Genomic DNA, 27,485 nt, shown 5'->3' with positions numbered 1-27,485 from the left:
GGGGGCAACTAAGGTTAATGTCATACAATCATTTAGCACATCTCATCATTAGTGTTGAGCGATACCGTCCGATACTTGAAAGTATCGGTATCGGAAAGTATCGGCCGATACCGGCAAAGTATCGGATCCAATCCGATACCGATACCCGATACCAATACAAGTCAATGGGACTCAAGTATCGGACGGTATCCCTGATGGTTCCCAGGGTCTGAAGGAGAGGAAACTCTCCTTCAGGCCCTGGGATCCATATTAATGTGTAAAAGAAAGAATTAAAATAAAAAATATTGCTATACTCACCTCTCCGACGCAGCCTGGACCTCACCGAGGGAACCGGCAGCGTTGTTTGCTTAAAATTCACGGGTTTACTTCCTTACGTGAAGTCCCGGCTTGCTGTGATTGGTCGCGTCGCGGCCACATGGGCGGCACGCGACCAATCACAGCAAGCCGTGACGTAATTTCAGGTCCTTCAGGATTTTAAAATTACGTTCCGGCTTTGTGATTGGTCGCGTCGCGGTCACATGGGTGACGCGACCAATCACAAGCCGTGACGTCACGGGAGGCTGGACATGCGCGCATTTTAAAATGCGCGCTTGTCCTGCCTCCCGTGACGTCACAGCTTGTGATTGGTCGCGTCGCCCATGTGACCGCGACGCGACCAATCACAAGCCAGAACGTAATTTTAAAATCCTGAAGGACCTAAAATTACGTCACGGCTTGCTGTGATTGGTCGCGTCGCGGCCACATGGGCGACGCGACCAATCACAAGCCGGGACGTCACGGGAGGCAGGACACGCGCGCATTTTAAAATGCGCGTGTGTCCAGCCTCCCGTGATGTCACGGATTGTGATTGGTCGCGTCGCCCATGTGACCGCGACGCGACCAATCACAAAGCCGGAACGTAATTTTAAAATCCTGAAGGACCTGAAATTACGTCACGGCTTGCTGTGATTGGTCGCGTCGCGGCCACATGGGCGGCACGCGACCAATCACAAGCCGGGACTTCACGTAAGGAAGTAAATCCGCGAATTTTAAGCAAACAACACTGCCGGTTCCCTCGGTGAGGTCCAGGCTGCGTCGGAGAGGTGAGTATAGCAATATTTTTTATTTTAATTCTTTATTTTACACATTAATGTTGTTTCGATACCGATACCCGATACCACAAAAATATCGGCTCTCGGTATCGGAATTCCGATACAGCAAATATCGGCCGATACCCGATACTTGCGGTATCGGAATGCTCAACACTACTCATCATCATATGACCTGTTATCTGCTTGGTTTACTCCTATATAGGTTTTATGGTTTTCTATAGGACCTCCATAATTGGATACAATTAGCACTGCTTCATCTGCTTTTTGTCTGTGTCTAGGACTCCTTATAGTTTACTAAAACTGCTGCTACTATACCTGAAAATACTCCACTCCGGTTCAATCTTCACAATTCGAGGATCTTCCACATACTCAAACTGCAATTCTTGATGGATCTTGGCCCTGTCTATCTGAACAGTCACTTCTACTTTCTGCAAACCTTTAAGAGAAGCCGTGGTGTTACAGAAGATTTCAGACTGTGTTCTCCTATGAAACCAAAAATGTGAAATGAGAAAAAAAAAAATCAAACAGAGAATGATGAATTCAAGAAAAGTATCAACAAATATCTGCAATATGAAGTGAACATTAAAATACAACAGTATGATATGGATTATTGGAGTTGCATTACAATCATATTATTTTGTCATTGTTAGGACCTTTTAAATATACTGTAATTCTAACCCAAATTTCTTATTTAAACTGTATATAAATATTAATGGGACTGGACTTTTTTTCATTAAAAAAATTACAATCTGAGAGGTTTTTCTTATACTATCTAAGAACTCATGCACGTGTGTAGCTCTGACTTCATACATCAGAGGGAAAGTCAATGAATTTGGACCATATAGTGCTGGTAGTAAGATGAATATGTCTAATGATGCTCCAAAACCTCTGAGATGGCAATCGAAAAGGTACATGGTGGTTAGGGTTCACTTTCTCCCTCCTAATAAAGCATTTTCAGTATGGCATGAATAAGTATAAGGCAAAAATAAGTATGTCATATTGCATCATTCTAGAGTTTAAACTAAAGTGCAAGAAAAATATATCGGTATCTTTGCTCCCAGTTAGCCAGAAGGTAGGAAAATATTAAAATTTGCTGACAGGCTCCTTATCTGTAATTTCTATGTTACAAACAAAATATTCTCATGAAAAATTTGAAAAATATTTTTATTTAAGAAACATGGATATTTAGGGATAGCACATTTCTGATTCCTGCCAAAATTCATCAAAGTGATTATTTAAAATGCTTTAAAAAGTTGCACAAAAAATTTTAACTTTTGGTGTTTCATTCAATTTTTGGCCAGCTCCGTCAAAATGGATGGCGCTGCAGCAGGACCAAGTTGTGACAGGATCTGGTGATGCCCGCTTAGAGAATTCATGTTGAGCTGCAGTGTGCCTTATGTCACAATTCCGACTGGACACAAATGTGCTTGGCGCTTTTCAGATACAGCTGATAAGGCATAAGCCTCTTAATGAATCAGGTGAATCCGACTCCAGTATTCTTCATCAACAATGCTCCCTGAACAACATCAGTCTTGATGAATCAAGGACTACATTTTTAACTATCACTTTTAACACCACAATACACAATAGAACTAATGGTAAAACCCAAAGTCGAAAATGTAATTTTTCATTCAATAAATGAATAATATAATAAGTTAACATACCGATCAAAAATACATGGTTGCTCCCCAAACATCACTTTCACACTGCTCCCAGCATTCAAGTTGGTTCCAGTGATTGTCACTTGTGTCCCTCCTGAGACTGGTCCTTGCGAAGGCTCCAATTTAGACAATGCCAAATTCTAAAAACAAAAATGATGTCATGTAAGTGCAGATAGAACGTAAAGCTTTTGTAGTTTTCATGCATCTGCATAATTTAAAGTAATTCCTACGATGTATCGGAGAACAGAACAAAATTGGTTAACCGTTTCCCCAAAGTTGTCCTAGTAATAACCCAAACAGATATATTCAAAAACTCAAATCCGCTTGTAGCTTTGTGTAACACTGTTGTGGATTTAACCTTGCCACTACCAGCAAAACTATAAGCCCGAAGGGATTCATTTTTGTATTTATAACACAGTAACATATGATTACAATCTGATATTGAAGATCACAAAGATACAAAAATAAACCATAAAAACGTCTGTTTCAGAAATGAAAATGCAGAGTGTACACTTAGATTAGCATTTTAATGGAAAAACTCCTTAGGACCGCAGGAGAGGAGAACATCTGCATTCAAGTGATGAGTTAGGCAGAAGTGACGGGAAATTCGAAAACAATGGAGTCAGTTACGATATGAAAGCTGAACTTGGTGCTCCGTGACTTTGTGAGTTACACTGATCTGATCTGGGAAATATATATATTTCAACTATAAATGTAAGTGCCAGCTTTAGTGCCGCTATGTACTTTATTAGTGGACACCAGGACTATTTCTACAATACGAAGGTCAGGTTACGTAACTCGATACATAGTTTTATGGCTTTCTATTATTTAGAGTGGAGGACTATGGTTTAATTAATTATTTTTTGTATGATTGAGGATGTTTGGAACTTTGTTTTACAGTTTATTTATACCATTGAATTTCTATCAGGTGAAATTATGTTTTTATTGAACCACTAGAAAAGTTTAGTCACTGCAGTCAGTTATATATAGAGGTCTATTATCTAAATAGGGGAGTACAGACAAAATCTGCTCCCATAAAAATGTGTGAATTAGTTAACCAGTAGTAAATGTACAACGGTACATCTTGTAGATTCATACACTATGGGTAATATGGGTAAGATGTAATCGCACATATTACTGATATGGATCAAAACTATTCCAATGTAATAGAAGTGTTTAATGACATCTAAATTATGCTACTTCCTTTATAATGTATAGCTCTAATCCTAATTTCTCATTGCCAGTATCAGAATCTTAAAATTATAGCTCTGAGATAGAGAAATCAACTATTTTTACTCCAACATTTTTTACCCAAACATTACCCATAAAGCAGAACAATACAAGCGCTTTATCCACGAGGTACAAACATTGCATATACTACAGCAAGATGGTAAGTGCTTGTTATTGGTTGAACATTGAATTGGAAGGTAGAAGGGTTAGTTACAAAGAAATATCAATTATTCAAACATATGGTTATGAATATTTAAGGGACTATTTGCAGTATGATCAGAGAGGGAGCTATCATGTATAATTGTTTAATCCATGCAAACAAGAGAATACCTCTGAGAGTGATAATATGGAATCACAGGGAATATTTCTGCTCAAATGTCAACTGTTAAAAGTAGACATGTCACCGTTCACACTCACCAAATCAGACCTTTAATACACAACACTACATAGTAACCCGTCTGAACAATGCAAAGAAAGAAGACTTGCTGCTCCTGATTAACAACTAAACTCATCTGCATTGAAAAATTTGTAAAGTTATTATGAAAATCATAAGACCAATAGGCATGTTAATAATATGCAAATAATGAAAAAAATAGATACAAATGTAACGCTGAGCTGTTGGTGTACCTGGAATGAAGACTAGAGGCATCTGGCCTTCATAAATTATGCTACACTACACTATAATCCTGGGAGTAGGACTGGTGTGATGTTCCCTCATGAAGGACTCCTCAGGATGTTGCACACATATGGAGACCGGACGCTGGAATGGAGCAATGGTGGCTGGTATGATGAGTCCAGCTTTTGTCTTTACCTCAACAATAACTAGTGATGAGAGAATATACTCGTTGCTCGAGATTTCTCGAGCACGCTCTGGGGTCCTCCGAGTATGTTTTAGTTCTCTTTACATCTGTTAGACAGCATAAGTACATGTGGGGATTTCTTAGCAACCAGACAACCCCCACATGTACTTATGCTGGCTAACAGATGTAAATCATTCAGCTGCGGCTAGAAAAACTAAATCTCCGAGCACTAAAAAATACTCAGAGGTCACCCGAGAAATCTCGAGTAACGAGTATTTTCGCTCATCACTAACAATAACCGAAGAGTGATCTGGAGGCCATGTGGACAATGGCATGAAGATGCCTTCACAAAGAAATGTCACAATTGTCTTACTCACTGGATTATGGATTGTGTGGCCTAATGTATATTAGTAGGACCACCCTACACTAAGATCTCAGGAGTACATTGATTTGGTCACAAAACCATAATACAGCCATTTCTCCAAAGTGTTCCAAGTGACATTTTTCAACATTAAAATGCCAAGCCACATGTTGCTCGTGTTACTGTGAGCTCTGCTGGAAACAGTCTGTGTGGCTCAAATTTTGCTACCATGACCTGCATCATCATTAAACTTGTCTCCCATTGAGCACAATTGGTACATCAATTATTTGCAATTGCAAACATTGACATCAGCAGTGTATCTTGATGATTTGAATATTCAAGTGCATTCATTGTGTAAGAAGTTCACGTTCCAACCGACAACCATTAACAATAACCTTACTGATAAAATGTGTATAGATCCTGTGATTTCTATATTTCCATGACTTTTTGTATTGATATTGCAATTTCAATTTTGAGGAGTGTATAACAAAGTGTAATATCAACTTTTTGTTGGATCACCATTGCACTCCAGAGGATTGGATGTTGGAGAGGAAATGCAATATTTGTAGTGATGAATCCGGGCTTACTCCCTGGCAGGAAAATATGGGTTTGGTCGATGATTTAGAGTAGACTATTGTAATATGTACTTATTTGCTAACAATCACACTTAGGGCTCCTACCTAATATTCACAAATACAAAGACTATTGGCACATAAGGATCAAATTATACATTTATTTCACATCCAATAATAATACACACTACTAGCTACAGGTATGTTTAAGGTACTAGTAATGCAAAAACTACAATTATAAATCCAGTGGTGACCCATGTATGTACTAACCTAAGTGTAATTACCTCAACTTTTTATTCTTTGTGTATCACAATGTCCAGTATGAGCTTGTGTTAACACTAACTCCAGTTGAACACTTGAGCAGATTAACTTGAGACCGCTGTGTTTCAAGAATGGAAAGGGAATGATGCAAGAAAGTCCTTCTACATTTATGACATGCATTGTGTCCCAAAGTCATTGCTTGATGTTACATGCTGGTAGGTACAGATCGAAAACCATCCTACACATTATAGAAAATACATTTTCCTTCCTCAGGGATGCTAATGTTCTGTGAATGGTCTTCTATTTATAGAAATAATGGATATGGTTATTCAAACCTCTTGGTGCCAGTGTATCCAAATCAACAATGCATCGGCTCTCAATGTGTGACATTTGTTTGACATGATCCCCACCTCCCAAATGAGTTTTAATGACCATTAAATGTCAGTACCAGGTCACAACACTAATATTATTGGCATTTAATGGCCATTAAAACTCATTAGAGAGGTGGGAATTAAATCAATCAAAGTCACAAACTGAGAGGTGATGGATTTATGAATTTGGTACACTGGCGCCAACAGGTTTTAATAATGAGATAGAGCTGTTTGCATTCTAATAAGGAATTTTTATTGTATATATAGAGATCTGGATTATATAGAAATCATATCCAGCCTATAGTTTAATGGCAAGAGAAGAACACGCACCTTACTCAGGTACACCTTACGCATATCCAGTATCACTATAAATAGGAAACCATATACAAATCATTAAGATCCCAGAAGAGGGAAAATATGCTTTTCGAAATGCATAGGATCTTGTTTCTCTGTCCGTATTCCTGTTACAACATGACATCATAGAATGCTATACCTACAACTGGATATTAGAAAACAATACAAGTTTGCTGAGTGCCTCAGGACAGGGCATTCGTCATAATTTCAGAAGGGCTTGTCATCTTGCACCATTCCCTTGTATTCCTAAAACACAGTGGTCTGAAGTTAATCTCTTCAAGAGTTCAACTGCAGTCACGGTTAACACAAGCTCATACTGAACATCATAATACAAAAAGAACGAAAAGTGGAGGTAAAGACACCGAAGGTCAGTATATATAGAGATCATACGAAAGATCGGGCCAATTATGCAAATGACACTCTGCTTAAACTATGTCAGAGTTTGAGCCGAGTGTCAGCGGTCTGTGCTCCAATTTTCTGACATTAGAGAATCGCAGCACAGGTGCGGAGTAGACGGAGAAAGTCATTTCTCCATCTCCTCCATTGCTGGCATCCATGGAATCGACTGCACTCAGATGACATTCAAGTGTTGTCTGATGTTTCACAGGCACCCATAGACTTGTTTGTGTGAACGTGATCTAATTCTCAGATGCACCTGTAGCATGCTATGATTGTTTTCTCATGTCGAATTGGTATGATAAAGTAATTGCACTGCCCCATAATATAACATTGAGCCGAGCAGTATTCAATAAAACATTGCACAGCACTCAGCTATGTTATACAGCCTTGTAAGGAAACCCCTTACTCGGAGGTTTATACGCTGGCACTGCTAGAGTTAACATCCAATGTGAATTCTAAAGAAAACTGCTGCGCTCAGCGGGTGCGTTGGGTGCCAATCCGGCTCCTGCTTACTGCTATTCACGAGGAAACGAATTACTGAAATCAAGTTGCATTACCCATCACCATGAAGAGGCAGAGGCAAATTCTCCTAGAGATAAACTCTCTTTCCTAATGTGCCCTTTTCAGATGAAATAATTAAGGAAAGAGTGCAATGCAGTCAATTTTCAGTAACACTTCACTTCAAACGCTCCATCATTACAAACTCATTAGACGCTTGTGCAGATCTCGCATGCTTTTCCCACAGGCATTTCAATGCAATTTGGTGTTAATGAACACTTAAAAACACTTCCGGATTAAGTTGTTGCAACAATAGATGTGATGAACTATAAAGTTGCATTAAAAAAATCAGTCTTCCATTCAGTATGTTTCACATATGCCTCAGATATACTGCCGATTAGAAAAGCCAGGCATGCAAATCTACACCGTCAACATGTTTAACACTGCTGACACCGCAGAGACCTGTGTGGTTGTCAGATAATGGTCCGTGCATTTATTTCATAGCTTTTGTTGAGATGTCTCCGGTCTTTCGTTCCATAAGCATTACAGCTCAACAGCTATTGAATGCTGAATTATTGATCTGTACAGTACAGGAGTCTGGAGATTTCCTGGCGTTAGCTGACCTAAGATTCTGTATCAACTAATATCTGAGTACGGGCAGCACATGGAAGTAGGCTGTAGAAACCTTTTTAAGTGATGGCTTACTTCCATCGCTATGCGCGACCATCCACTGTAAATATTACCATCAAATGTTGTTTTATAGGAATTTAATGCATTTCTTTCTCATATAGTTATGTATTAAAGCATGACTCCACTAAAAAAACTTAAACACTGCAGTGTTTCAAAGAAGGATATACCGTACCTGTCTGCAATTTTGCAGTTAAACTCTGATTTGTGCTCCCTGTAGTTTGGGCAAAATGAATCTAGTCTCAGGTTCTCTTTAAATATCAGGATACGATACTCTATTAAATCAACATGGTTGCCAAAAGACTAAAAGACTAAAGTGTAGTTTAACAAGGTATAAAAAATAATGATATCCTGTCAAACATGGATTAAATGGAATACAGTCATCTATTGAAATCCTAGCAGCCTTAAAGGGTATCTGTCAGCAAGTTTTTGCAACCTAATCTAAGAACAGCATAATGTAGAGAAACATACCCTGATTCCAATGATATATCGCTTAGTTCACTGGGTGCACATATTGTGACACAATCAGAGTTTTTAGATGTACCATGCAGCAGAGCTCAGAAAGCTAACCCCGCCCACACCACAGCGCTCTATGTTCATTGTCTATTGACAGTGAGCTGCTTATCAGAGAAGGGGGAGTGGTTGGACTATTTGGCACTAGGGAGCTAGTCTGGGCAATCATAATCTCCTGGTGATACATTAATTGTATGGAAACAACAGCACAGTCTGATAAGAAACATATCACTGAAATTTGTGTCTATGGCTGTGGTTTTTGGCACAAGGTTAGAGGAGGCTGGATTTTTATAAAGCTGGGAAATTTACATCGCCTGACCTTTCCTAAACATAATAGTGATCAAGCCATAACCCTAACAGGCTAATTAAGATTTGAAACCTTGGTTAAAGTTATCTGAGCTGAGCATTAGCCCATTTCCCTTTTTGTAATTTTTAAAATGAAAATAAAAAAAATGATAATATAGTATTTGTTTGCCTAAAATGCAAAGGAAATGTGTCATCTTTAACTTTAGGCCTTTTAAAAATAATTTAATCTTCAACTTGCTTAATAACAGTAATTTTAAGTAGGGGTGCCCAACTTTTATATGCCACTGAATATATACCATATATACTCGAGTATAAGCTGAGAATTTCAGCCCATTTTTTTAGGCTGAAATTGCCCCTCTCGGCTTATACTCGAGTCATTCCCAGGGATTGGCAGGAGAGGGGGAGCGGCAGCTGTTTAATAATACTCACCTGCTCCTGGCGCAGTCCCTGGACGTCCCTGGTTCTCCGGGCACTGACAGCTTCTTCCTGTATTGAGCGGTCACATGGTACCGCTCATTACAGTAATGAATATGGACCCCACTCCACTCCCATAGGGGTGGATCAGCATATTCATTACTGTAATGAGTGGTACCATGTGACCGCTCAATACAGGAAGAAGCTGCTGGCGCCCAGAGAACCAGGGACCGTGCAGGGAGCAGGTGAGTATGGCGGGGGCAGTGCGCTATATTCACCTGTCCTCCGTTCCACCGATGAGCGCCACTTCGTCTTCTGCATCCTCTGCAGTGACGCTCAGGTTAGAGGGCACGGTGACGCGATTAGTGTGCGCGCCGCTCTCTGCCTGAGTGTCAGTGCAGAGGACGCAGAAGACACAGCGGTGGAACAGAGGACAGGTGAATATAGCAAGTGACGGGGGCCTGAGCGACGAGAGGTGAGTATGCGATTTTTTTTAAATAGCAGCAACAGCATATGGGGCAAATATCTCTATGGAACATCTTATGGGGCCATGTGCAGCATTATATGGGGCAAATATCTCTATGGAGCATCTTATGGGGCCTTGTGCAGCGTTATATTGGGCAAATATTTCTATGGAGCATCTTATGGGGCCATAATCAGCATTTGTGCAGCATTATATGGGGCAAATGTCTGTATGGAGCATCTCATGGGGCCATTATTAACCTTTGTGCAGCATTATATGGGGCATATTTTAATATGGAGCATCTTATGGGGCCCATCATAAACTGTATGGAGCATTATATGGGGCTCCTGATTCAATATGGATATTCAAAAACACTTAACCTACTGATGTCTCAATTAATTTTACTTTTATTGGTATCTATTTTTATTTTTGACATTTACCGGTAGCTGCTGCATTTTCCACCCTAGGATTATACTCGAGTCAATAAGTTTTCCCATTTTTTTGTGGCAAAATTAGGGGTCTCGGCTTATACTTGGGTCGGCTTATACTCGAGTATATACGGTAATCAATATATTTGATTTCATGTCATAAGATTGTGGCTACTTGGGCCTGGGGGCTTTGTAGGCTTAATATCTTTGTAAGAAATTGCAGTAGGGATGTCACAGTGTTCACATCTTGAGACAATTTTTTTAAAGTTGTCATTCACACGCTATAGACTTGTAGTTATTATACCATTTCATATCTTTAAAAAGTCCTGAATTTACTATTTAATAGTAGGCAATATACATTAATGCTATTAGCAGCACTTATGTAGCAATGTGTACATTTTAACTTACCACAAAGTAGTACAGCAATGAGGATTTCACCATAAACCCATCTCTGCACTCTCCCACACAGACATCTACGAATCCTGCATGCTGGCTTTGCTGGGCACTACCCATTTCACACACAATTCTGTAAATAATAAAAAGAAAATCAATCAGTGTGTGCAATAATACATATGTATAAAATCACCGATAATGGATTGCATGATTGATATATATATATATATATATATATATATATATTAATGACTGTTGATACATACTCTCAAGTTCTTGGTCAGGTAACTAAGATACTCTACGACCCTAACACTATTTCAGCATCTTGCTGATCCATAAACACTATATGTGGTATGTGGCCCTTATTGACCTGCATACAGCAGCATAAAACTCAGTATCCAGATAGTACTGTACTGTGGGACTGGAGAATCAATATTCGGTAGTTGAGAAAAGAATGTCTGGATCCTTTATGAATCACATCAGAAAATATTCATACAAACAAGAGTATGTAAGAAATCCATCCAATTTATAAAATCTGAATTCTATTACCTATTGATTTTTAAGAACTTAAGTGAACAAAAATATTTCAATTCAAAGGTTGAAAATCTATACTGAGCTTATCCAACTATCATATTGTTTGGCCCCTATCTATTGTCAGAAACGCTTGCATGGCTGTTTGCATGTAGTTTCTGTAATAAAGAAAAACAGGATGTCAAGGGATGATATACCATTTGAGCAACCTGTGCAGCCACATAATGGCCCAATAAGAAAGGGGCACATTTTCCTCCAAAGCAGGTAGAATTGCGCATTGTGGTGAGTTTTTGGACTGCAAAGCCCCCTTTATATTGTTCTTGCACAAGGGCCCCTTCTGTCTGCTTGAGAATTAGATTCCTGGATCCCTTTTTATTACTCCAGAAAGATATATATGAGTTTTACAGACAGCCATCTATGCTTGAGACTCTTTACACCATAGTCTATGGCATTTACGTATACAATGGGGACATACAGATTTACACATGACCTTCCCCTTTTCTAAGCAGGGGTAAAAGGGCACCCTACTATTGGTGCAAATTTCAGTTTGTGGACTAATGCCTATTATCAGGCATTCAGAGCATATAAGTTTGATATGCTGGAAATGTTTCAGATGATAATATGACAATGTGGACCTTGGACCAGAAAACGTTGTTCACCCCTAGTTGGGTGTATCAGTGAATGCTTTCTAAGAAACAATCGCCCGGTTTGTTATGACAAGTATAGGCCGTTAACTTTTCTGTGAAAACATTAATGGTGCAATTCAAGTAAAAAAAGTAGAAATTCTGAAAATAATTAGTTGAAATACAAAGCGTACAAACAAAAGAATACAGCTGCACCCGTAAGAGCAAAGATGTATGCAAACATTGAATATATGAAAATTGGACAGCATAGAATATACTTAGAAAATTAAGATACTTAGAGCATAAATTGGCCAGTTCATGAGTGCCCATCAGCCATGACAAGGAGTACCTTTCTTTCAAGGGACCCTAAACCTATTATTTATCAAAAATTCTTGTCCTGGGATGGGCTAGGGTCCCATCAAAGAAAGGTCGTTGCTGGTGGGCACTCATGAATTGGCCAATTTATGCGCTAAGTAGCTTTATTTTTAAAAGTGTATTCTATGTAGTGGTAATGCTCTCCAATGTTCATATATTCAATGTTTGCCTACGTCTGCATTATTTTGTCTGTATATCATGCAGAAATAGAAATTGCACCTGTTCCTACTTGCTTTATTCTCTTTGAAGATGCTGGTCAGGTTTTTATTTTTTGGTAGTGAAACAGACAAAATTACCCGACTATGAGCTTTTAAAGTGTTAGGTCTAATGGGAATTTTATTTCATGCTGCATAGTCCCATGTAGGTAAAGACATCTTTGGCTAAGTTTGTCCTTAGAAGAACTAAAAATGGAGATTCAACGAAAAACGCAACCCCATATAGAGTCCCGGATGGAGCATGCTGCAGTGCGTTCATGATATAAAAATCTGTATTGCTGAATGTATAGTAATTATGGCCCCAATAAAGTACATTACTTTTACCTCATACACTTGCTCTTTTAACAAAGAACAAAATCAGTCTTACTTACCTCCTGCGCTGACTACTTGCCTCTGCCCACTGCCACCAGGCTTTGTTGACATGGCTACTGTCTCTTACCATCTACCTTAGCATCACTGCTGAGTGGTAGATTGGCTGCAGCAGTCACATGCTGTAGTTGTGACGTTACCACTGCAGTCATGTTAAAAAACGACTGGGCAGCATTGAAAAGAGAGCACTGGAGCAGCGGAGGTTAAGTAAGGCTACGTTCACATTTGCGGTCCGCGCCGCAGCGTCGGGCGCCGCAGCGGCGCCACATGCGTCATGCGCCCCTATATTTAATATGGGGGCGCATGGACATGCGGTGCACTTGCGTTTTGCGCCGCATGCGTCACTGTGGCGCACGCGTCCGGGTGCAGAGGACGCAGCAAGTTGCATTTTTGCTGCGTCCAAAATCAATAGAAAAAAGGACGCATGCGGCGCAAAACGCAGCGTTGTGCATGCGTTTTGCCGCGTTTTTGTTTGCGTTGTGCGTTGCGGCGCCGACGCTGCGGCGCACAACGCAAATGTGAACGTAGCCTAAGACTGTTTTTTTTTTAAACAAAGTAACCCTACGGAGATAAAATATAAAAGAAGAATATCCCTTTAATGTTAGCACACACATGATGACATATGTGTGACACAACATACTAGATCTCAAGGTAATTACCGAACAGCATATGTAATTTTAGTCACCCAAACATATAGATATGAATGGTACAAGATATAGACATTTAATGTGAAAATATCCATGATCAGTAAATTGATATTTTCAGAAATATGTTCATATTTCTAAAAAGATCTTTGCAAGCACAGCCACATATGATTATCAAGCATGACTCACTGCTCTGCGGGAATATATTCCTCAATCAAAGGAGTACACTTGACTTCTGCAACCTTCACGTTATTCTGAATTTCCCAAAACTCCAGGCCCAAATTTTCTCCCCTAATTGTTACTTTTGTTCCGCCATCACGAGGACCAGTCACAGGAATTATCTAAAAGAAATAAAAAAAATAACTTTCCATATTCAGAAAAAATATTACATGGTAGAAGAAGCTTGTCAGCGAGTAACAATTCAATTTCCTCTCCTGACCTGACACGTCTGAGCTAATCATTTCATAACCTCTGCGGCCCTACAATACAGTGAATGCACAATTTGTTACACAATGGAATAATCTTTTGCAAACAGAATTAGTTATAAATGTGACACAGAAAATTAAAATTCCTATCTCATGATGAGGGAACATACTGGTGGAAGTAGAGGCTGTGGAAAAGATGTAGATTTTAGATCATCTTTCCCTATTGCCTTAAGCCAAACACAAACCTTGTAGGTCTAAGCACTGAATGCATAATTAGCTCTCTGGTGGTAGTCTGCGGCCCCTGAGACTTGTGATAAGCTTTTATTGAGCTCTGTAGCCTCCAACTCTTCTGCAAGCATTGCTAACCTTTATAGGATTTTATTGAATACACTACACTTTGATGGATTGCTTCCCTACTTATGTTTTAATTAGTACAAGAGTGAAATGCTTTAAAGGAAACTGCCATTAGTGTCTTTGTATATGTAACTTAACTTTGAATATTAGGTTCAGATATCTACTGCTCAGCATTTCTCACTTTAACATCAAGGTGTGATTGAACGCATTTCGAACTTGGGACCTTTTGGTAGTAACAGCTGACCAAAATGAATAAGCCTGTTGCCTATTTAGACTACCGTATTATAGAAAGATATTCAGGTGTAGCTTGGTCTATAGGCAGAGATTTAGCAATGACAATTTCTTCACCTTGATATCTTTATTGCATTGGCTATGTATCCAAAAGGCAAAGTTAAGCAACCTTCTAAATAGCCTTCATTAAAAATGTTCTACCATTTTGCTGCTGTAGAACGTCTGTAAGTCCCTAAAACAGATGAATCCTTATGCAAAAATGTTACAAACCAATCAGACCCTCTAATAATTTTCTCTGCGTTCTCTTCTTTCCTTTTCTCAGTGTTAGAGGTAACAGAAGGAAAGGTTTTATACATGGATCTCCACCAAGTGGAGACAAAAGAAAGTATCTACCGTCTGAGAAAGGGCGAGAAAACAGGCTACAGAAATAAGGAGGAAAACACATAAAGATGACATAATGGATAAAAGCTGTGCTAATATGTGAGCTAATGAAGACAGTAGCTCTCTGGATACACACAGATCTCATATAACCTATATTACTGAGCATGACACTCCTGCGAAAGAAAAATCTGAAACTTGAAATGTCATATTAAATGGAAATTAAGATGGCAGAATAAATCTTAGTGCAATTTACTTATGGTAACCAACAACATATGTGAAATATTATTTTTACATGTCAAATATGCCCTAACCTTTAAACTAAATTATAATGTTACAATGTAGTCTAACCTGCACTTATGATGTGTTCTCAGCTATCCTTAGTTTCCACACAGTAAAATAAGGTGGATGGAATGTAGTTAATTTTTATTGCATTTGGGACTCTGCAACAGAAAAGTCGGCCAATGATGGTAAGGCTAATTTTCATTATTTATTAGTGCTTATCTTAAGTTGTGTTTGGGAATAAAGTGGGATCGAAGCCCTTTTTTACCTCATGGCTGACATGCCATTGCTTTTTACCCCAATTATTTACCGTAATTCAGGCAGAAAGTTCACAAGTGTGATAAACGTGGTTTTATATGGCTACTGAGATATCGCCATTACAGAAGTCTGCTCCGAAAGTGCAGTTTAATTAACAGACATTTCCATGCTAATGTCTCGCTAGCTCACTGATAATGTGGCATGTACGTTACAGTTTAATAATTAATGGGCCATGAGGAGGCTTATCCAATATCATATATAATTCAATAAACTAATTTGATTCATTCCTAATCTATCTGAATAGAATTTTAGTTACATTAAAGATTTCATATAAAACACCATATTCCCCCATTTCATCCTCCTCTAGACCATTTTTCATGCATTTGCCTGATATTACGCAAAGTATAATTAATGGAGGCCTATTATAGCAAATAAATGCTAATAGAGAAATTAATTGGCATTCATTTTCTAATTATGAGTGAAAGTTGGAAAGCTACATTTTCAGAATCTGCTACATGGAGAATTTTGCTGTGTACAAAACTTTAGAGCTTGCATCGGAAATGGCTGCCCAACAGGATCTTCTGTTCGAATCGTGAGGCAGCTGACAACAGATGATTGTCAGTGCTTATTATCAAGAGGTTTTAAAATAACACTAAAAATGTGCAATTTAATGTATGCATAAAAATATGATGGCAAGGGAACAGTTAGTATCAAATATATACTTGCCAATGTAATAAGGTGATCGATATACCCAATGTTTGGTAATAATGAACAAATAAATTAGTCTCTTATCATAATTTTTTTATGTATAGCACTGTAGGTCACGGAAAGAGAAAAATAATTAGAACATGAAGATGGTTCCCACAATCTAATACAACTTTCCACTCGTACATTTTATAATATATTAGTTTACTAATCCTTTACTATTTTACTAAGTCTTATTGCCCTCTGATCATTGTGTACTGTTCCTTGAGTTTTTCCAAATAGTAGATCCCCAGAATATTGTCCTCAGCCCTGTTTATTTAGTTCCTAAATCAGTGGCTCCTAACCTTACTGACGCAGGGGAACTTCTGAAAAATGTTTTTACTCCTGGGAAACCATTTAATATCCTTCTTTATTGTAGAGGAGCAAATGAATAATTCCAAAAATCATGTCCAATACTGTAATTTGGCCCTGATAGATTTATGTACTGCCTTGCAGAGTATTTTTGAGAAGGCTCATCAGATTACACTTCCTAATGTAAAAATGAGACATCTTGTTCCAATATCCAGGTATCCAGGGGAACACCTAATCAAAGCTCAATGTACTTCAAGATTCCTGGAAAACTATGGTTAGGAATAATTGACCAATACAGTAGTTGACCCTAAAAGTGCTATTAATTTAAACTGTAGTAGTGTTACCATTGTAAAAAGTCTGCTTCTACTTCACTGATAATTAAAAAGTTACTTGTGTAGTCATCTATGGCTGTGCCAATATTTAAGAGTTGGACAAAATGTAATGCATTCAACGACAGAAATCCAGAACTGTCTCCTTAACACTTGTCTGAAATAGGGGTGGGTAGCAAGGAGTGCCTTGGTATAAAGGGATCATACATTTCAAGGGTTTTAGAGGCTTCAGAGATCAAATAGATCAATATGAGCTAAAATATTGTATTCTTATAAATTGCATTTACTTCGCACTACGTACTAAAGCAAGGCCACAGGACGTCACGTAGGAAGTCTCTTTGTCAGACTATTTGTGACCATGTCAGTTGGGGTCTCAGTAGAAGTATTTAGGTCCATCATGAAAGGAAACCTATCACTAAATGTAGCTGCCCAAACTACATTTTTTCTAAAATACTACATAGTTTGAAAAGCCGGTTGGTAACTATATGAAAGAATGTGACTAATCCGAAAAACTTCCGAAAACTATGTTTTCTTTAAAATGCTGTAGAATTTTGGAAAAAGACATGAGCAGGCAAGCTTTGGCACATGCTACCTGGGGTTTGGACAGCATGAATCTGTCTCTCTTTAAATATGAGGATTTACCTGTGTACTACTCTTATTAGCACAACTTGGCTGGCAAAAAATCCATAATGCAGACTGAATGTGTTTTTATTTATTCAATTACATTTGGATTAGAAAAAATCTGGTTACTTAAATTAACAATCATTGTCATTTTAGGGTCAAACTAATAAGCCTCCAGTTATTTGATTCAATCCTATTTTAGGAAGAAGGTATAAAATGTAAAGATGTAGAGTCAAGGAGGAATTAAACAGGATACAATCAGCTATTTAGATGATTGAGAAAATCCTAGTAGCCTTAAAAATCTTTACATGAACGTATCAAATCCATCTACATCCCATTTTTACAAGTCTGCAGTGGGCACTGCAAAAAAAGGAAGAAGACAGCATGGATGGATTGGTAATTGATGGCTGGTATTTTCCTTTGTTATTTGTAGAAACACTTTCTTGCAAGGAGTGCAGTGACTCTCTGGATATGGTCAAAATAAAATGTCATAGCGTCTTTCCTACATGGGAAAAAAATTCAATTATTATACGGAAATGGAAAAAATATTGAGGCTTAAATGTTCAATTCTGTGCTCTAATTGAAAAGTAAATGACAGTTCAGACACAGGGTTTATGAAATAGTAGGCGTCTACCAGCTCCAGAGTCTGCGAGGTGCTGTTGCGTTGAAATAAATACATCGGATCATAACAAGCTGTCAGACTTTACACCCGCTGCTAACAGCAGCATAATGTTACAGCTTTGCTTGTCATCTTCGGGAAGTAGTTTGCATCTGGGCAATTTTATAGAGCTTTAATTTCAAAGAGTGTCAATATAAATGTAGTCATCAGTAAATAACTGCGGCTGATAACATTTTTCTCTCCTCCCATTTCATTGCCCTGCATACAATATTTCCACTGGAAGGAACCCAATAAAGAAACATTTATGTATCCAGACTTGTTAGCTGCCGAGTAGATAGTATATCAGTTTGATTGCCTCCACTATAATGGTTCGGAGATCAGAACTACCCACTTCAAAAAGCCTCAAATAACATGTACATGTACATTTTAAAGCATGAATAAGCATTACATATGCATACCTGTGTTATTCGGGGATTTTCACATTTTGCATGGGTCCCTGATAATTCAAGCCAAGGTTTTTCTAAAGTTGAACAGTGCTGCTTGAGTGTACATTTGGATTCTCCTGCACACCAACCACATTCAAAGTCTGGATCAGCCTTTAAGCACAGGCCACAGCTGGGTCTGGTAGCACCACACTTGTACAGATGCACTAAATTCAGTAGAAAACAGAAAAAAAGAAGTAAACCTGCTGATTATACATTAGAATATACATTTTTTTTTCAATTTGATAATTAATTGAGCAAAACACTCAGTCAAAATGTTGTCTCATATGTTGTAAGGGTACCGTCACACAGTGCCATTTTCATCGCTACGACGGCACGATTCGTGACATTCTAGCGATATCGTTACGATATCGTAGTGTCTGACACGCTACTGCGATCCGGAACCCCGCTGAGAATCGTACGTCGTAGCAGATCGTTTGAAACTTTCTTTCGTCGTCTAGTGTCCCGCTGTGGCGGCATGATTGCATCGTGTGACACAGGTTGTATACGATGTGCGCACAGTAACCAACGGCTTCTACATCGCAAATACATCATGAAATTATCGCTCCAGCGCCATGTATTGCAACGTGTGACCGCAGTCTACGACGCTGGAGCGATAATCATACGACGCTGCAACGTCACGAATCGTGCCGTCGTAGCGATGAAAATGGCACTGTGTGACGGTACCCTAAGTTTACGTCACAAGTTCATAATGATAAAGTCTCTCATAATCGATTATCTTTTCCAGAATGAAAGGTCTCTACTCTTGGTATTGTTCAGGGATTTCTGCTAATGAAAATCTGACGTGATCATTTATGCCACGGCCATTATGACATTAGTTTGCTTAGTACACGGTCCAATAAAGAGGTTATAGTATGGCACTATCTGGTGCTTCTATAATGGACCATTTGCAATTATAACGGAAATGGTGGTCATCTTACATGTAGGAAGCAAAAAGGTGATTCCATATAGTAGTTAAGAACGTAGGCTCTCAATAAAAAAGGAAAATCTATCTTTTTTATAAAGTAGAAAACTTAAAAACAGTAGAAGGTTGGAGAGGCATTGGCAGTCAGCATCCACTGCAAGCCGATTGTTAATGACTGCCTGTGCCTTCCTGGATTTCTACTGTTTATCAGTATTCTATATAAATATAATAAAGAAGAAAGATTTTACTTTTTAGTGAGTGTCTACGCTCTTCACTAACATACGGATCTGTGTCAAAAGTTTAGAGACAGCAATGTGAAAAGAATTTAAGCTTTATATTTCGAACAATGAACACTCCAACTCCTTCCAGTCCTTGATGGTAACCATAGGCTGCCACATGCATACATGGTACTGTTCCTCACTGATTGACAGAGAGAAAGGCAGGAACCAGAGCATCGCTGAAGCAGGGACGGGTTAAACGGGGGAGTATTGGTAATTTTATTGTTCTATAATAGTGATAAGTGACTGTGCTCGTTACTCGAGTTTTCCGAGCATGCTCGGGTGTTCTCCAAGTATCTTGGGTGTGTTCGTAGATTATGTTTGTGTCCCCGCAGCTGCATGATTTCTGGCTGCTAGACAACCTGAATACATGTGGGGATTCCCTAACAAACAGGCAACCCCTGCATGTGTTCAGGTTGTCTAGCAGCTGCAAATCATGCAGCTGTGGGTACACAAACATAATATATGAGCATGCCCCAGATACTCGGAGAACACCCGAGCATGCTCGGAAAACTCAGGTAATGAGCACACTCGCTCCTCACTATTCTATAACAGTCACAGGTTTTTGAAACAATAACAACCATAAAAAAGGTTAATCCCATCAAAGCAAGTTACCTATCTACAGGATAGGATATAACTTGTTGATTGATTCAGAACAGGGTTCTGTTCCCAATTGGGACCCTCAGCAATTAACAAGTAATCCCTTATTTTGTAGATAACTATTTCCTTGCTAGTTTAGTAATAAGGAGTGATGAGCGAGTGTACACTTTGCTCGGGTTTTCCTGAGCACGCTCGGGTGACTTCCGAGTATTTGTTAGTGTTCGGAGAGGTGTTATTCACAATTTCAGTTTTCTTTAAAGGGGTAATGCAGGACTTTGGTTATTATTTTGTAACTTACTGGTAGGTAGTTTCTAACTATCTGCCTATTTTGCCCAGCCACAATGCAGGCTCTGGAGATGACTCTCCTGTTAACAGAGTGGCTCTTTCAGGCTGCTCTGTTGACGAGTTTCAATGCCTATGACATGCTGATTGATAGTTGGCTTCCCTACAGTTATGGAGCGGGTAGCCGCCATCAATCAGCATGACATCGGTAACGACTCCCCATCTACAAAGCAGAGCGGAAGATAAGAAGCTGCTCTGTCAATGGGATTCCATCAGAAGCAGGAGAATAACCGACAGACAACAGAGATTGTTGTCGAGCAGAACAGGCAGGTAGTTGGCAACTGCCTACCAGTTAGTTCCTACCCTATTACAAAACAAATAACTAAAGTCCTGGATAACCCCTTTAACAGCTGTGAATGTGATTTAAAAACAAACAATACATTCATCTGTAAAACATTTCATCAGATCTGCCCTGTTGCTTCCAGTTGGTCTCTGCAGCCCCTGCAGCCAATCACTGACATTAGCAGTAATATGAGTGCACAACATGTAATATTGAGTGAACTGATTTGTAGGACATTGGTCCAAAGTCCATATCAATAGCCCATAGCCGCTATGATCAACCGCTTACCAGGTACAGTACTTTTCTGGCTCCTTATCTAATTTGTAGTCCTAGTGTGATGTAATTGTTCCATGCATGATGTCGCGCCAGGACTGCAAATTAAAAGAGAAGCCGGAATGCCAGGCGGTAGGAGGCAGTTTACAGGGCTTCTATCTAATGGCCATGGACTACTGGTATATTAATGTGACTGTATCTAAGGGCATGTGATAGCTGCAGTAAAGTAAATAAAGCCTGCCTGTAGACTCCTGAAGCAGTGGCAAGGGATTTAACAGGTACAGTAGATATTGATTTTTTTTATCACATTCCCAACTGTTAGAAAAAAAATTCCAAATAACCACTTTAATAACTAAAATCCTAATAATACACTCTAGAAAATGCTTTCTTTTGAAAAAACCCTACACAGCTTCTTAGTTTTAAAAAATAAAATGAGGGCAGCAAACGCCATTTGAAATTATAGCATTGTTGATACTGACAGAGCTCTTTATTATAATGTAGGATGATATATGAAAGCAGTGACCAAACTGGATAATAGATATAATAGAAAATCTCAAGCTTTGTCCACTCGAAAAGGAAATGAATTCTAAAGACCTACTTCAATGGCTATCAACACTGAGAGAGCTGGACAGAATTATGGTCAATGTGTATGAAAACACATATGGTTTACAACATAACAGCACTGCATTATATATAAACACAAGATTTTACTGAGTTTTTTAGTTTTTTTTTCTTTTTTTAAATCTTGAATATATTTTAGCAGAAAACTCAGAAAATTCAGTGTTTTGATGGTGAATGGATCTACTAACACTAGTCACAGAAAATAAATGATATGGAAATGTGTGATTGTGGAGTGATTCACTTACAATGAGCGTTATAAAAAAAGAGAACTGAAAAGGTTAGGCATATGATACTTAACGGTAGGCAAGTGATGTTGCTATGGAAACTATTTTCTAGCCCAAACTGAAGTTCCACTTTACCTTTGTTCAGAGCTGGGTTGTCAATGCTGAAATCCCCATTCCATACCACGGTCAGCTCCACTGGGAGACTGTCAATCTCCATGCCTTCATAGTCGTACTTAAGGAAAAAAAGAAGGAAATTTTGAGTTAAGAGGTCCTTGAAATATATTTATTATGTCAATAAGGCTTACATGTCTCAGAAGAATGCTAGTGCTGTATGAATCTATGCTTTTGGGAACAAAAATCTCCCACCAGAGTTAAAAGTATAAGGCTTTGTATGAATGGTAGAAACTCAATTTGGACATAAAACTCCTGTTATAATATATAACCTTCTTTGCATACTTCGCTTTGCTTTCTTGTGATAACCATGGGTTAACAAAATTCTAACCATTTAAATGCACTCTCCTGTTTCTCCTAACAATTTGCTGATATACTAGTTTCCGCAAACAATTTGGCACTACTATGTTGCTCTAGTTTTGAAGGCATCTACAGTTGGTACGGAAAGTATTCAGACCCCTTTAAATTTTTCACTCTTTGTTTCATTGCAGCCATTTGGTAAATTCAAAAAAGTTCATTTTTTTCACAGTAATGTACACTCTACACCCCATCTTGACTGAAAAAAACCCAGAAATTTTGACATTTTTGCAAATTTAACGAAAAAGAAAAACTGAAATATCACATGGTCATAAGTATTCAAACATTTTGCTCAGACACTCATATTTAAGTCACATGCTGTCCATTTCCTTGTCATCCTTCTTAACATGGTTTTACTCCTTCATTGGAGGCCAGCTGTGTTTAATTAAACTGATAGGACTTGATTTGGAAAGGCACACACATGTCTATATATGACCTCACAGCTCACAGTGCATGTCAGATCAAATGAGAATCATGAGGTCAAAGGAAATAGACCAAGGAGCTCAGAGACAGAATTGTGGCAAGACACAGATCTGACCAAGGTTACAACAGAGTTTATGCAGTACTCAAGGTTCCTAAGAGCACAGTGGTCTCCATAATCCTTAAATGGAAGAAGTTTGGGACCACCAGAAGTCTTCATAGACCTGGCCGTCCAGCCAAACTGAGCAATTGTAGGAAAAGAGCCTTGTTGAGGAGAGGTAAAGAAGAACCCCAAGATTCCTGTGACTGAACTCCAGAGATGGAGTAGGGAGATGGGAGAAAGTTCCACAAAGTCAACTATCACTGCTGTCCTCCACCAGACCTTTTGGCAGAGTGGCCAGACGGAAGCCTCTCCTCAGTGCAAGACATATGAAAGCCCGCATAGTTTGCTAAAAAACACATGGAGGACTCCCAGAATATGAGAAATAAGATTCTCTGGTCTGATGAGACGAAGATAGACCTTTTTGGTGATAATTCTAAGCGGTATGTGTGGAGAAAACCAGGCGCTGCTCATCACCTGCCCAATACAATCCCAACAGTGAAACATGGTGGTGGCAACATCATGCTATTGGGGTGTTTTTCAGCTGCAGGGACAGGACAACTGGTTGTCATTGAAGGAAACATGAATGTGCCAAGTACAGAGATATCCTGGATGAAACCTCTTCCAGAGTGCTCTGGACCTCAGACTTGGCCGAAGGTTCACTTTCCAACAAGACAATGATCCTAAGCACACAGCTAAAATAACAAATGAGTGGCTTCAAAACAACTCTATGACCAGCCAGAACCCTGACCTAAACCCAATTGAGCATCTCTGGAGAGACCTGAAAATGGTTGTTTACCAACGTTCATCATCCAACCTGACGGAACTGGAGAGGAAGAATGGAAGAAGATCCCCAAATGCAGGTGTGACAAACTTGTTGCATCATTCCCAAGAAGATTCATGGCTGTACTAGCTGAAAAGAGTGCTTCTACTCAATACTGAGGAAAGGGTCTGAATACTTATGACCATGTGATATTTCAGTTTTTCTTCTTTATTTACTACATTTCTGTTTTTTGTAGTCAAAATGGGGTGCAGAGTGTACATTAATGAGAAAAAAATGAACTTTTTTGAATTCACCAAATGGCTGCAATGAAACAAAGAGTGAAAAATTTAAAGGAGTCTGAATACTTTCCGTACCCATAGTATAGCGACGTTCATCCTGAACTGCCAGATTCATGAATATAATGCCATATTACAAAACTACCAGAATTATTGTGACATTTGCAAGAGGGTATGATAATGAAAATGTATATACCATTTAGGGTCCATTTATAACTGTGACAACCCCTAATTTGAACTTTTTAAATATTATTCATTGTAGAAGAACATCTTCTCAACCTTAACTAAACTATATCTTTTAATATGTCATATCCCCTTAAAATCCATGTTTTTCTGAGGGGGATCAAGTTTTGAGACCCCTAACAATCACTAAAACCACAGGGCAGAAGCGCTCAGGTGTAGAGGTCCCATAGAAAGTATGTGACTCAGTATACTGCTTTATGCATGCTCATGCATTAGCTGACCTCTTCTGCCCTGAGATTTGTTTGATCAAGGGGTTTCTAAAAACTTAACACCCACCCTAATAAACAGGGGAACAGGGGGCAATAATAAAGCAAAAAATATTTAGAACTTTAGCTCTGATTTGCTTTACATAGATACATTTAACTGGATAGTGAACCATAGCCTTATCTGGCGCTCAAAAACCTACATGTTACAGCAAAGAAACCTGCTGTAGGTTTACCTTCAACTCAACACTTTGGAGACTTTTTATATTTTTTCTAATGTACTGTTGTTGATCCACTGTAGAAGAAATACACGCTGAACACAAAGCACAAAAGATAAGGCTAATCTCTAGAGGAATTATTTAACAATATATGTATTTTTCTCTCACTTTTACTATGAGTTTCCTACAAGCAAAGGCAAAATACTTGTCAAGTAAATAAATCTGGGAAATATTGGGTTTGCGGTGAAAGGCTTTAAAAATAAATGACATCTAATACAATTATAGGCCTACATAGGAACAAGAGGAACACATGTATGCTTAATGACAAGTAGTGTGTGCACACTAGTTTTTGCCGGAGGGCTGCCATTATCTCCTGCTCTGCTGTTTCGTTCAGTCATTGTAAAGTCATGAAGCCAAATCAGCCCTGGAGAAAGTGAACATTTCAACCCATAGGACACATAAACTATCTAAAGATGTTTTTTTTTCTTAAATGTCAAAAAGCAGATCAAAAACGACATAGAACAAAACAAATATAATTCTCTTTTATATGATACTTCTTATAGCCTGGATCATATCTATAGTAGATTAAGTACTAACATGATATAAATAAGCTACACTCCTCAACATTGAAACTGCAGCACCAAAAAGAAAAGGCCACGTAATTATGAAAATGACTGGCTGTTAATAATATGCAAATATAATAGAAATGGAAACACAATTTTAAAAATACCTCTATATATTCACTATGATTATGAGCACCACTTGCAGAAATACACAAATGTATACACTTTGGCATGCTATCAATGAGGATATTAAGGTTATGTGCGGAATGCTCTGGCACACTGAAAGCATATGGGCCTGCAATCATCAAGATCTGCTACTGGCAACTCCTTTTTAAACTGCATGGTGTTGTGTTGAAAATGGATTATGGGACACTTTGGAGAAGTGGCCGAACCACTAGTTACACAATTGATCCATTGTGTACTTCAAATGAAATTTTGATGTCACATACCAAGCCTAAGGATTCAAACAGTGTCCATATGTCCATACAAACAAATAGAAGCTGGTTATACAACATTAGGCTAAAAGCCAGATGTCTTGATACAGGTGTTCTATAGACCTCACAACACAGCTCTCAAAGACTACCATAGTGCAATGAGGCAGGAATGGAAGTCGATCTTCTTTTGTGCTGAGTGCCCCTTTTTTCTTGCACTCAATGATAGCTGGACATTGCTCTGTAGACCACATGGGCAATACCATGAAGAGGAGACCTTCATAAGGGAACATCATACCAGCCGTACTCCAAGAATTGTGATGTATAGTGGCATGATGTATCATAGCCAGACCCCTCTGGTCTTCACATCAGGTACATTAACAGTTTGGCGTTACATTGATTTGGTTGTGGAACTGGTGGCAATAGCATTTAATCAAGATGTGCCAGGGGCCATTTTCAACAAAATAACACTAAGTTGCATGTTTCTCTTGCTACTGTGAGAAGCCTGTGTGTCTTAATCATGCGACTGTGACTTGTAATGCTCAGGACTTGTCTCTTGTTGAACATGTCTGCAAAGTTATTTGTTGGCAATTGCAAGGACAACTGCCAGCAGTGGATCTTGATGATTTATGTGCCCAAGTGCATTCAGCATGTCAGAACATTCCTCAGCCTGCCATAAATAACGTCAGTGATAGTATGCTAAGGTGTGGAAGTACATATAGCATGTGTCTCTTTTACTTGATGATACACATTCAATTGAGATGTTGTGAATATTTTGTTTTCATTTTTTTATTGTTTAGATATTATTACCATGTCTGTCAATCATGTGATTTTCATAACTCCACAACTTTTACTTCTTGATTTTATAGTTTTAATGTTAAAGAGTGTTGTTGTTATTAATGTGCTGTACTGAAGAACTTCACGTGAATTAATTTTTTAGAAAATTTTGATTCATGTCACAGGTTAAAATGGGAACTAGCATGGTTTAACTCTTAGCAAGTAACTTATCCTCAGCACAGTGCCAATCCTGCCTTGAACTGTCTGACAATCCGGGTGCTTTGGACTGTCAAAAAGACTTTAAAATAGAGACTTCAGATAGATAATCTCTAGTGCCCTGTTTGTCTCGTGTAGTTTTTATTTATTTGCAGTAAACCAAGGTAACTATAGGTTTCAAGACATTTTTGAGATGTTATAGTGTCCTACGAACACTTGAGTTCAGTTAAAGGCCAAGTGCTGACACCCTAACCAATCATTAAAAGAAAGAGGCAGAAGCACTTAGCCGAGCTAGAACCTTGAGCTCAAGCAATATACTTATATAATCTACACTGATTAGCCAAAACATTAAAGCCTAATATTGCATTATTCTCCCTCATGCTTAGAAAACAGCTCTGAAAAGTCAAAGTATGTTTCACAGGACTTCTGAAGATGTCCTGGGCTGTTTGCCACCAAGCGTTTAGCTGTGAACACAGTCCTAAATTATTAGATGAGGCCATGGATTGGACTTGTTTTTCTCCACACATCATATAGATGTTTAATATGATTGACATTGGCAGAAATTTGAGAACAATTCAACACCTCAAACT

At 38.6% G+C, this 27,485-nt stretch overlaps 1 protein-coding gene across 2 annotated transcripts in view; it reads right to left on the bottom strand.

Moving 5' to 3' along the window:
* PLXNA4 (plexin A4) overlaps positions 1–27,485 on the bottom strand; it is a 1,056,784-nt gene that overhangs the window by 139,522 nt on the left and 889,777 nt on the right. For both annotated transcript variants that reach the window (XM_077264448.1, XM_077264449.1), the window contains 6 exons: positions 22,273–22,369; positions 18,571–18,761; positions 13,749–13,900; positions 10,818–10,935; positions 2,756–2,892; positions 1,407–1,574 (listed from right to left, as the gene is read on the bottom strand). In XM_077264448.1, the coding sequence (XP_077120563.1) occupies positions 1,407–1,574; positions 2,756–2,892; positions 10,818–10,935; positions 13,749–13,900; positions 18,571–18,761; positions 22,273–22,369 (863 nt within the window). The remainder of the gene's footprint in view (positions 1–1,406; positions 1,575–2,755; positions 2,893–10,817; positions 10,936–13,748; positions 13,901–18,570; positions 18,762–22,272; positions 22,370–27,485) is intronic.

The sequence above is a fragment of the Ranitomeya variabilis genome, chromosome 5, assembly GCF_051348905.1.
Source record: "Ranitomeya variabilis isolate aRanVar5 chromosome 5, aRanVar5.hap1, whole genome shotgun sequence".
Lineage (NCBI taxonomy): Eukaryota > Metazoa > Chordata > Amphibia > Anura > Dendrobatidae > Ranitomeya > Ranitomeya variabilis.
The sequence above is the reverse complement of the archived record's forward strand: the minus strand, read 5'-3'. Positions and strand labels throughout refer to the sequence as shown.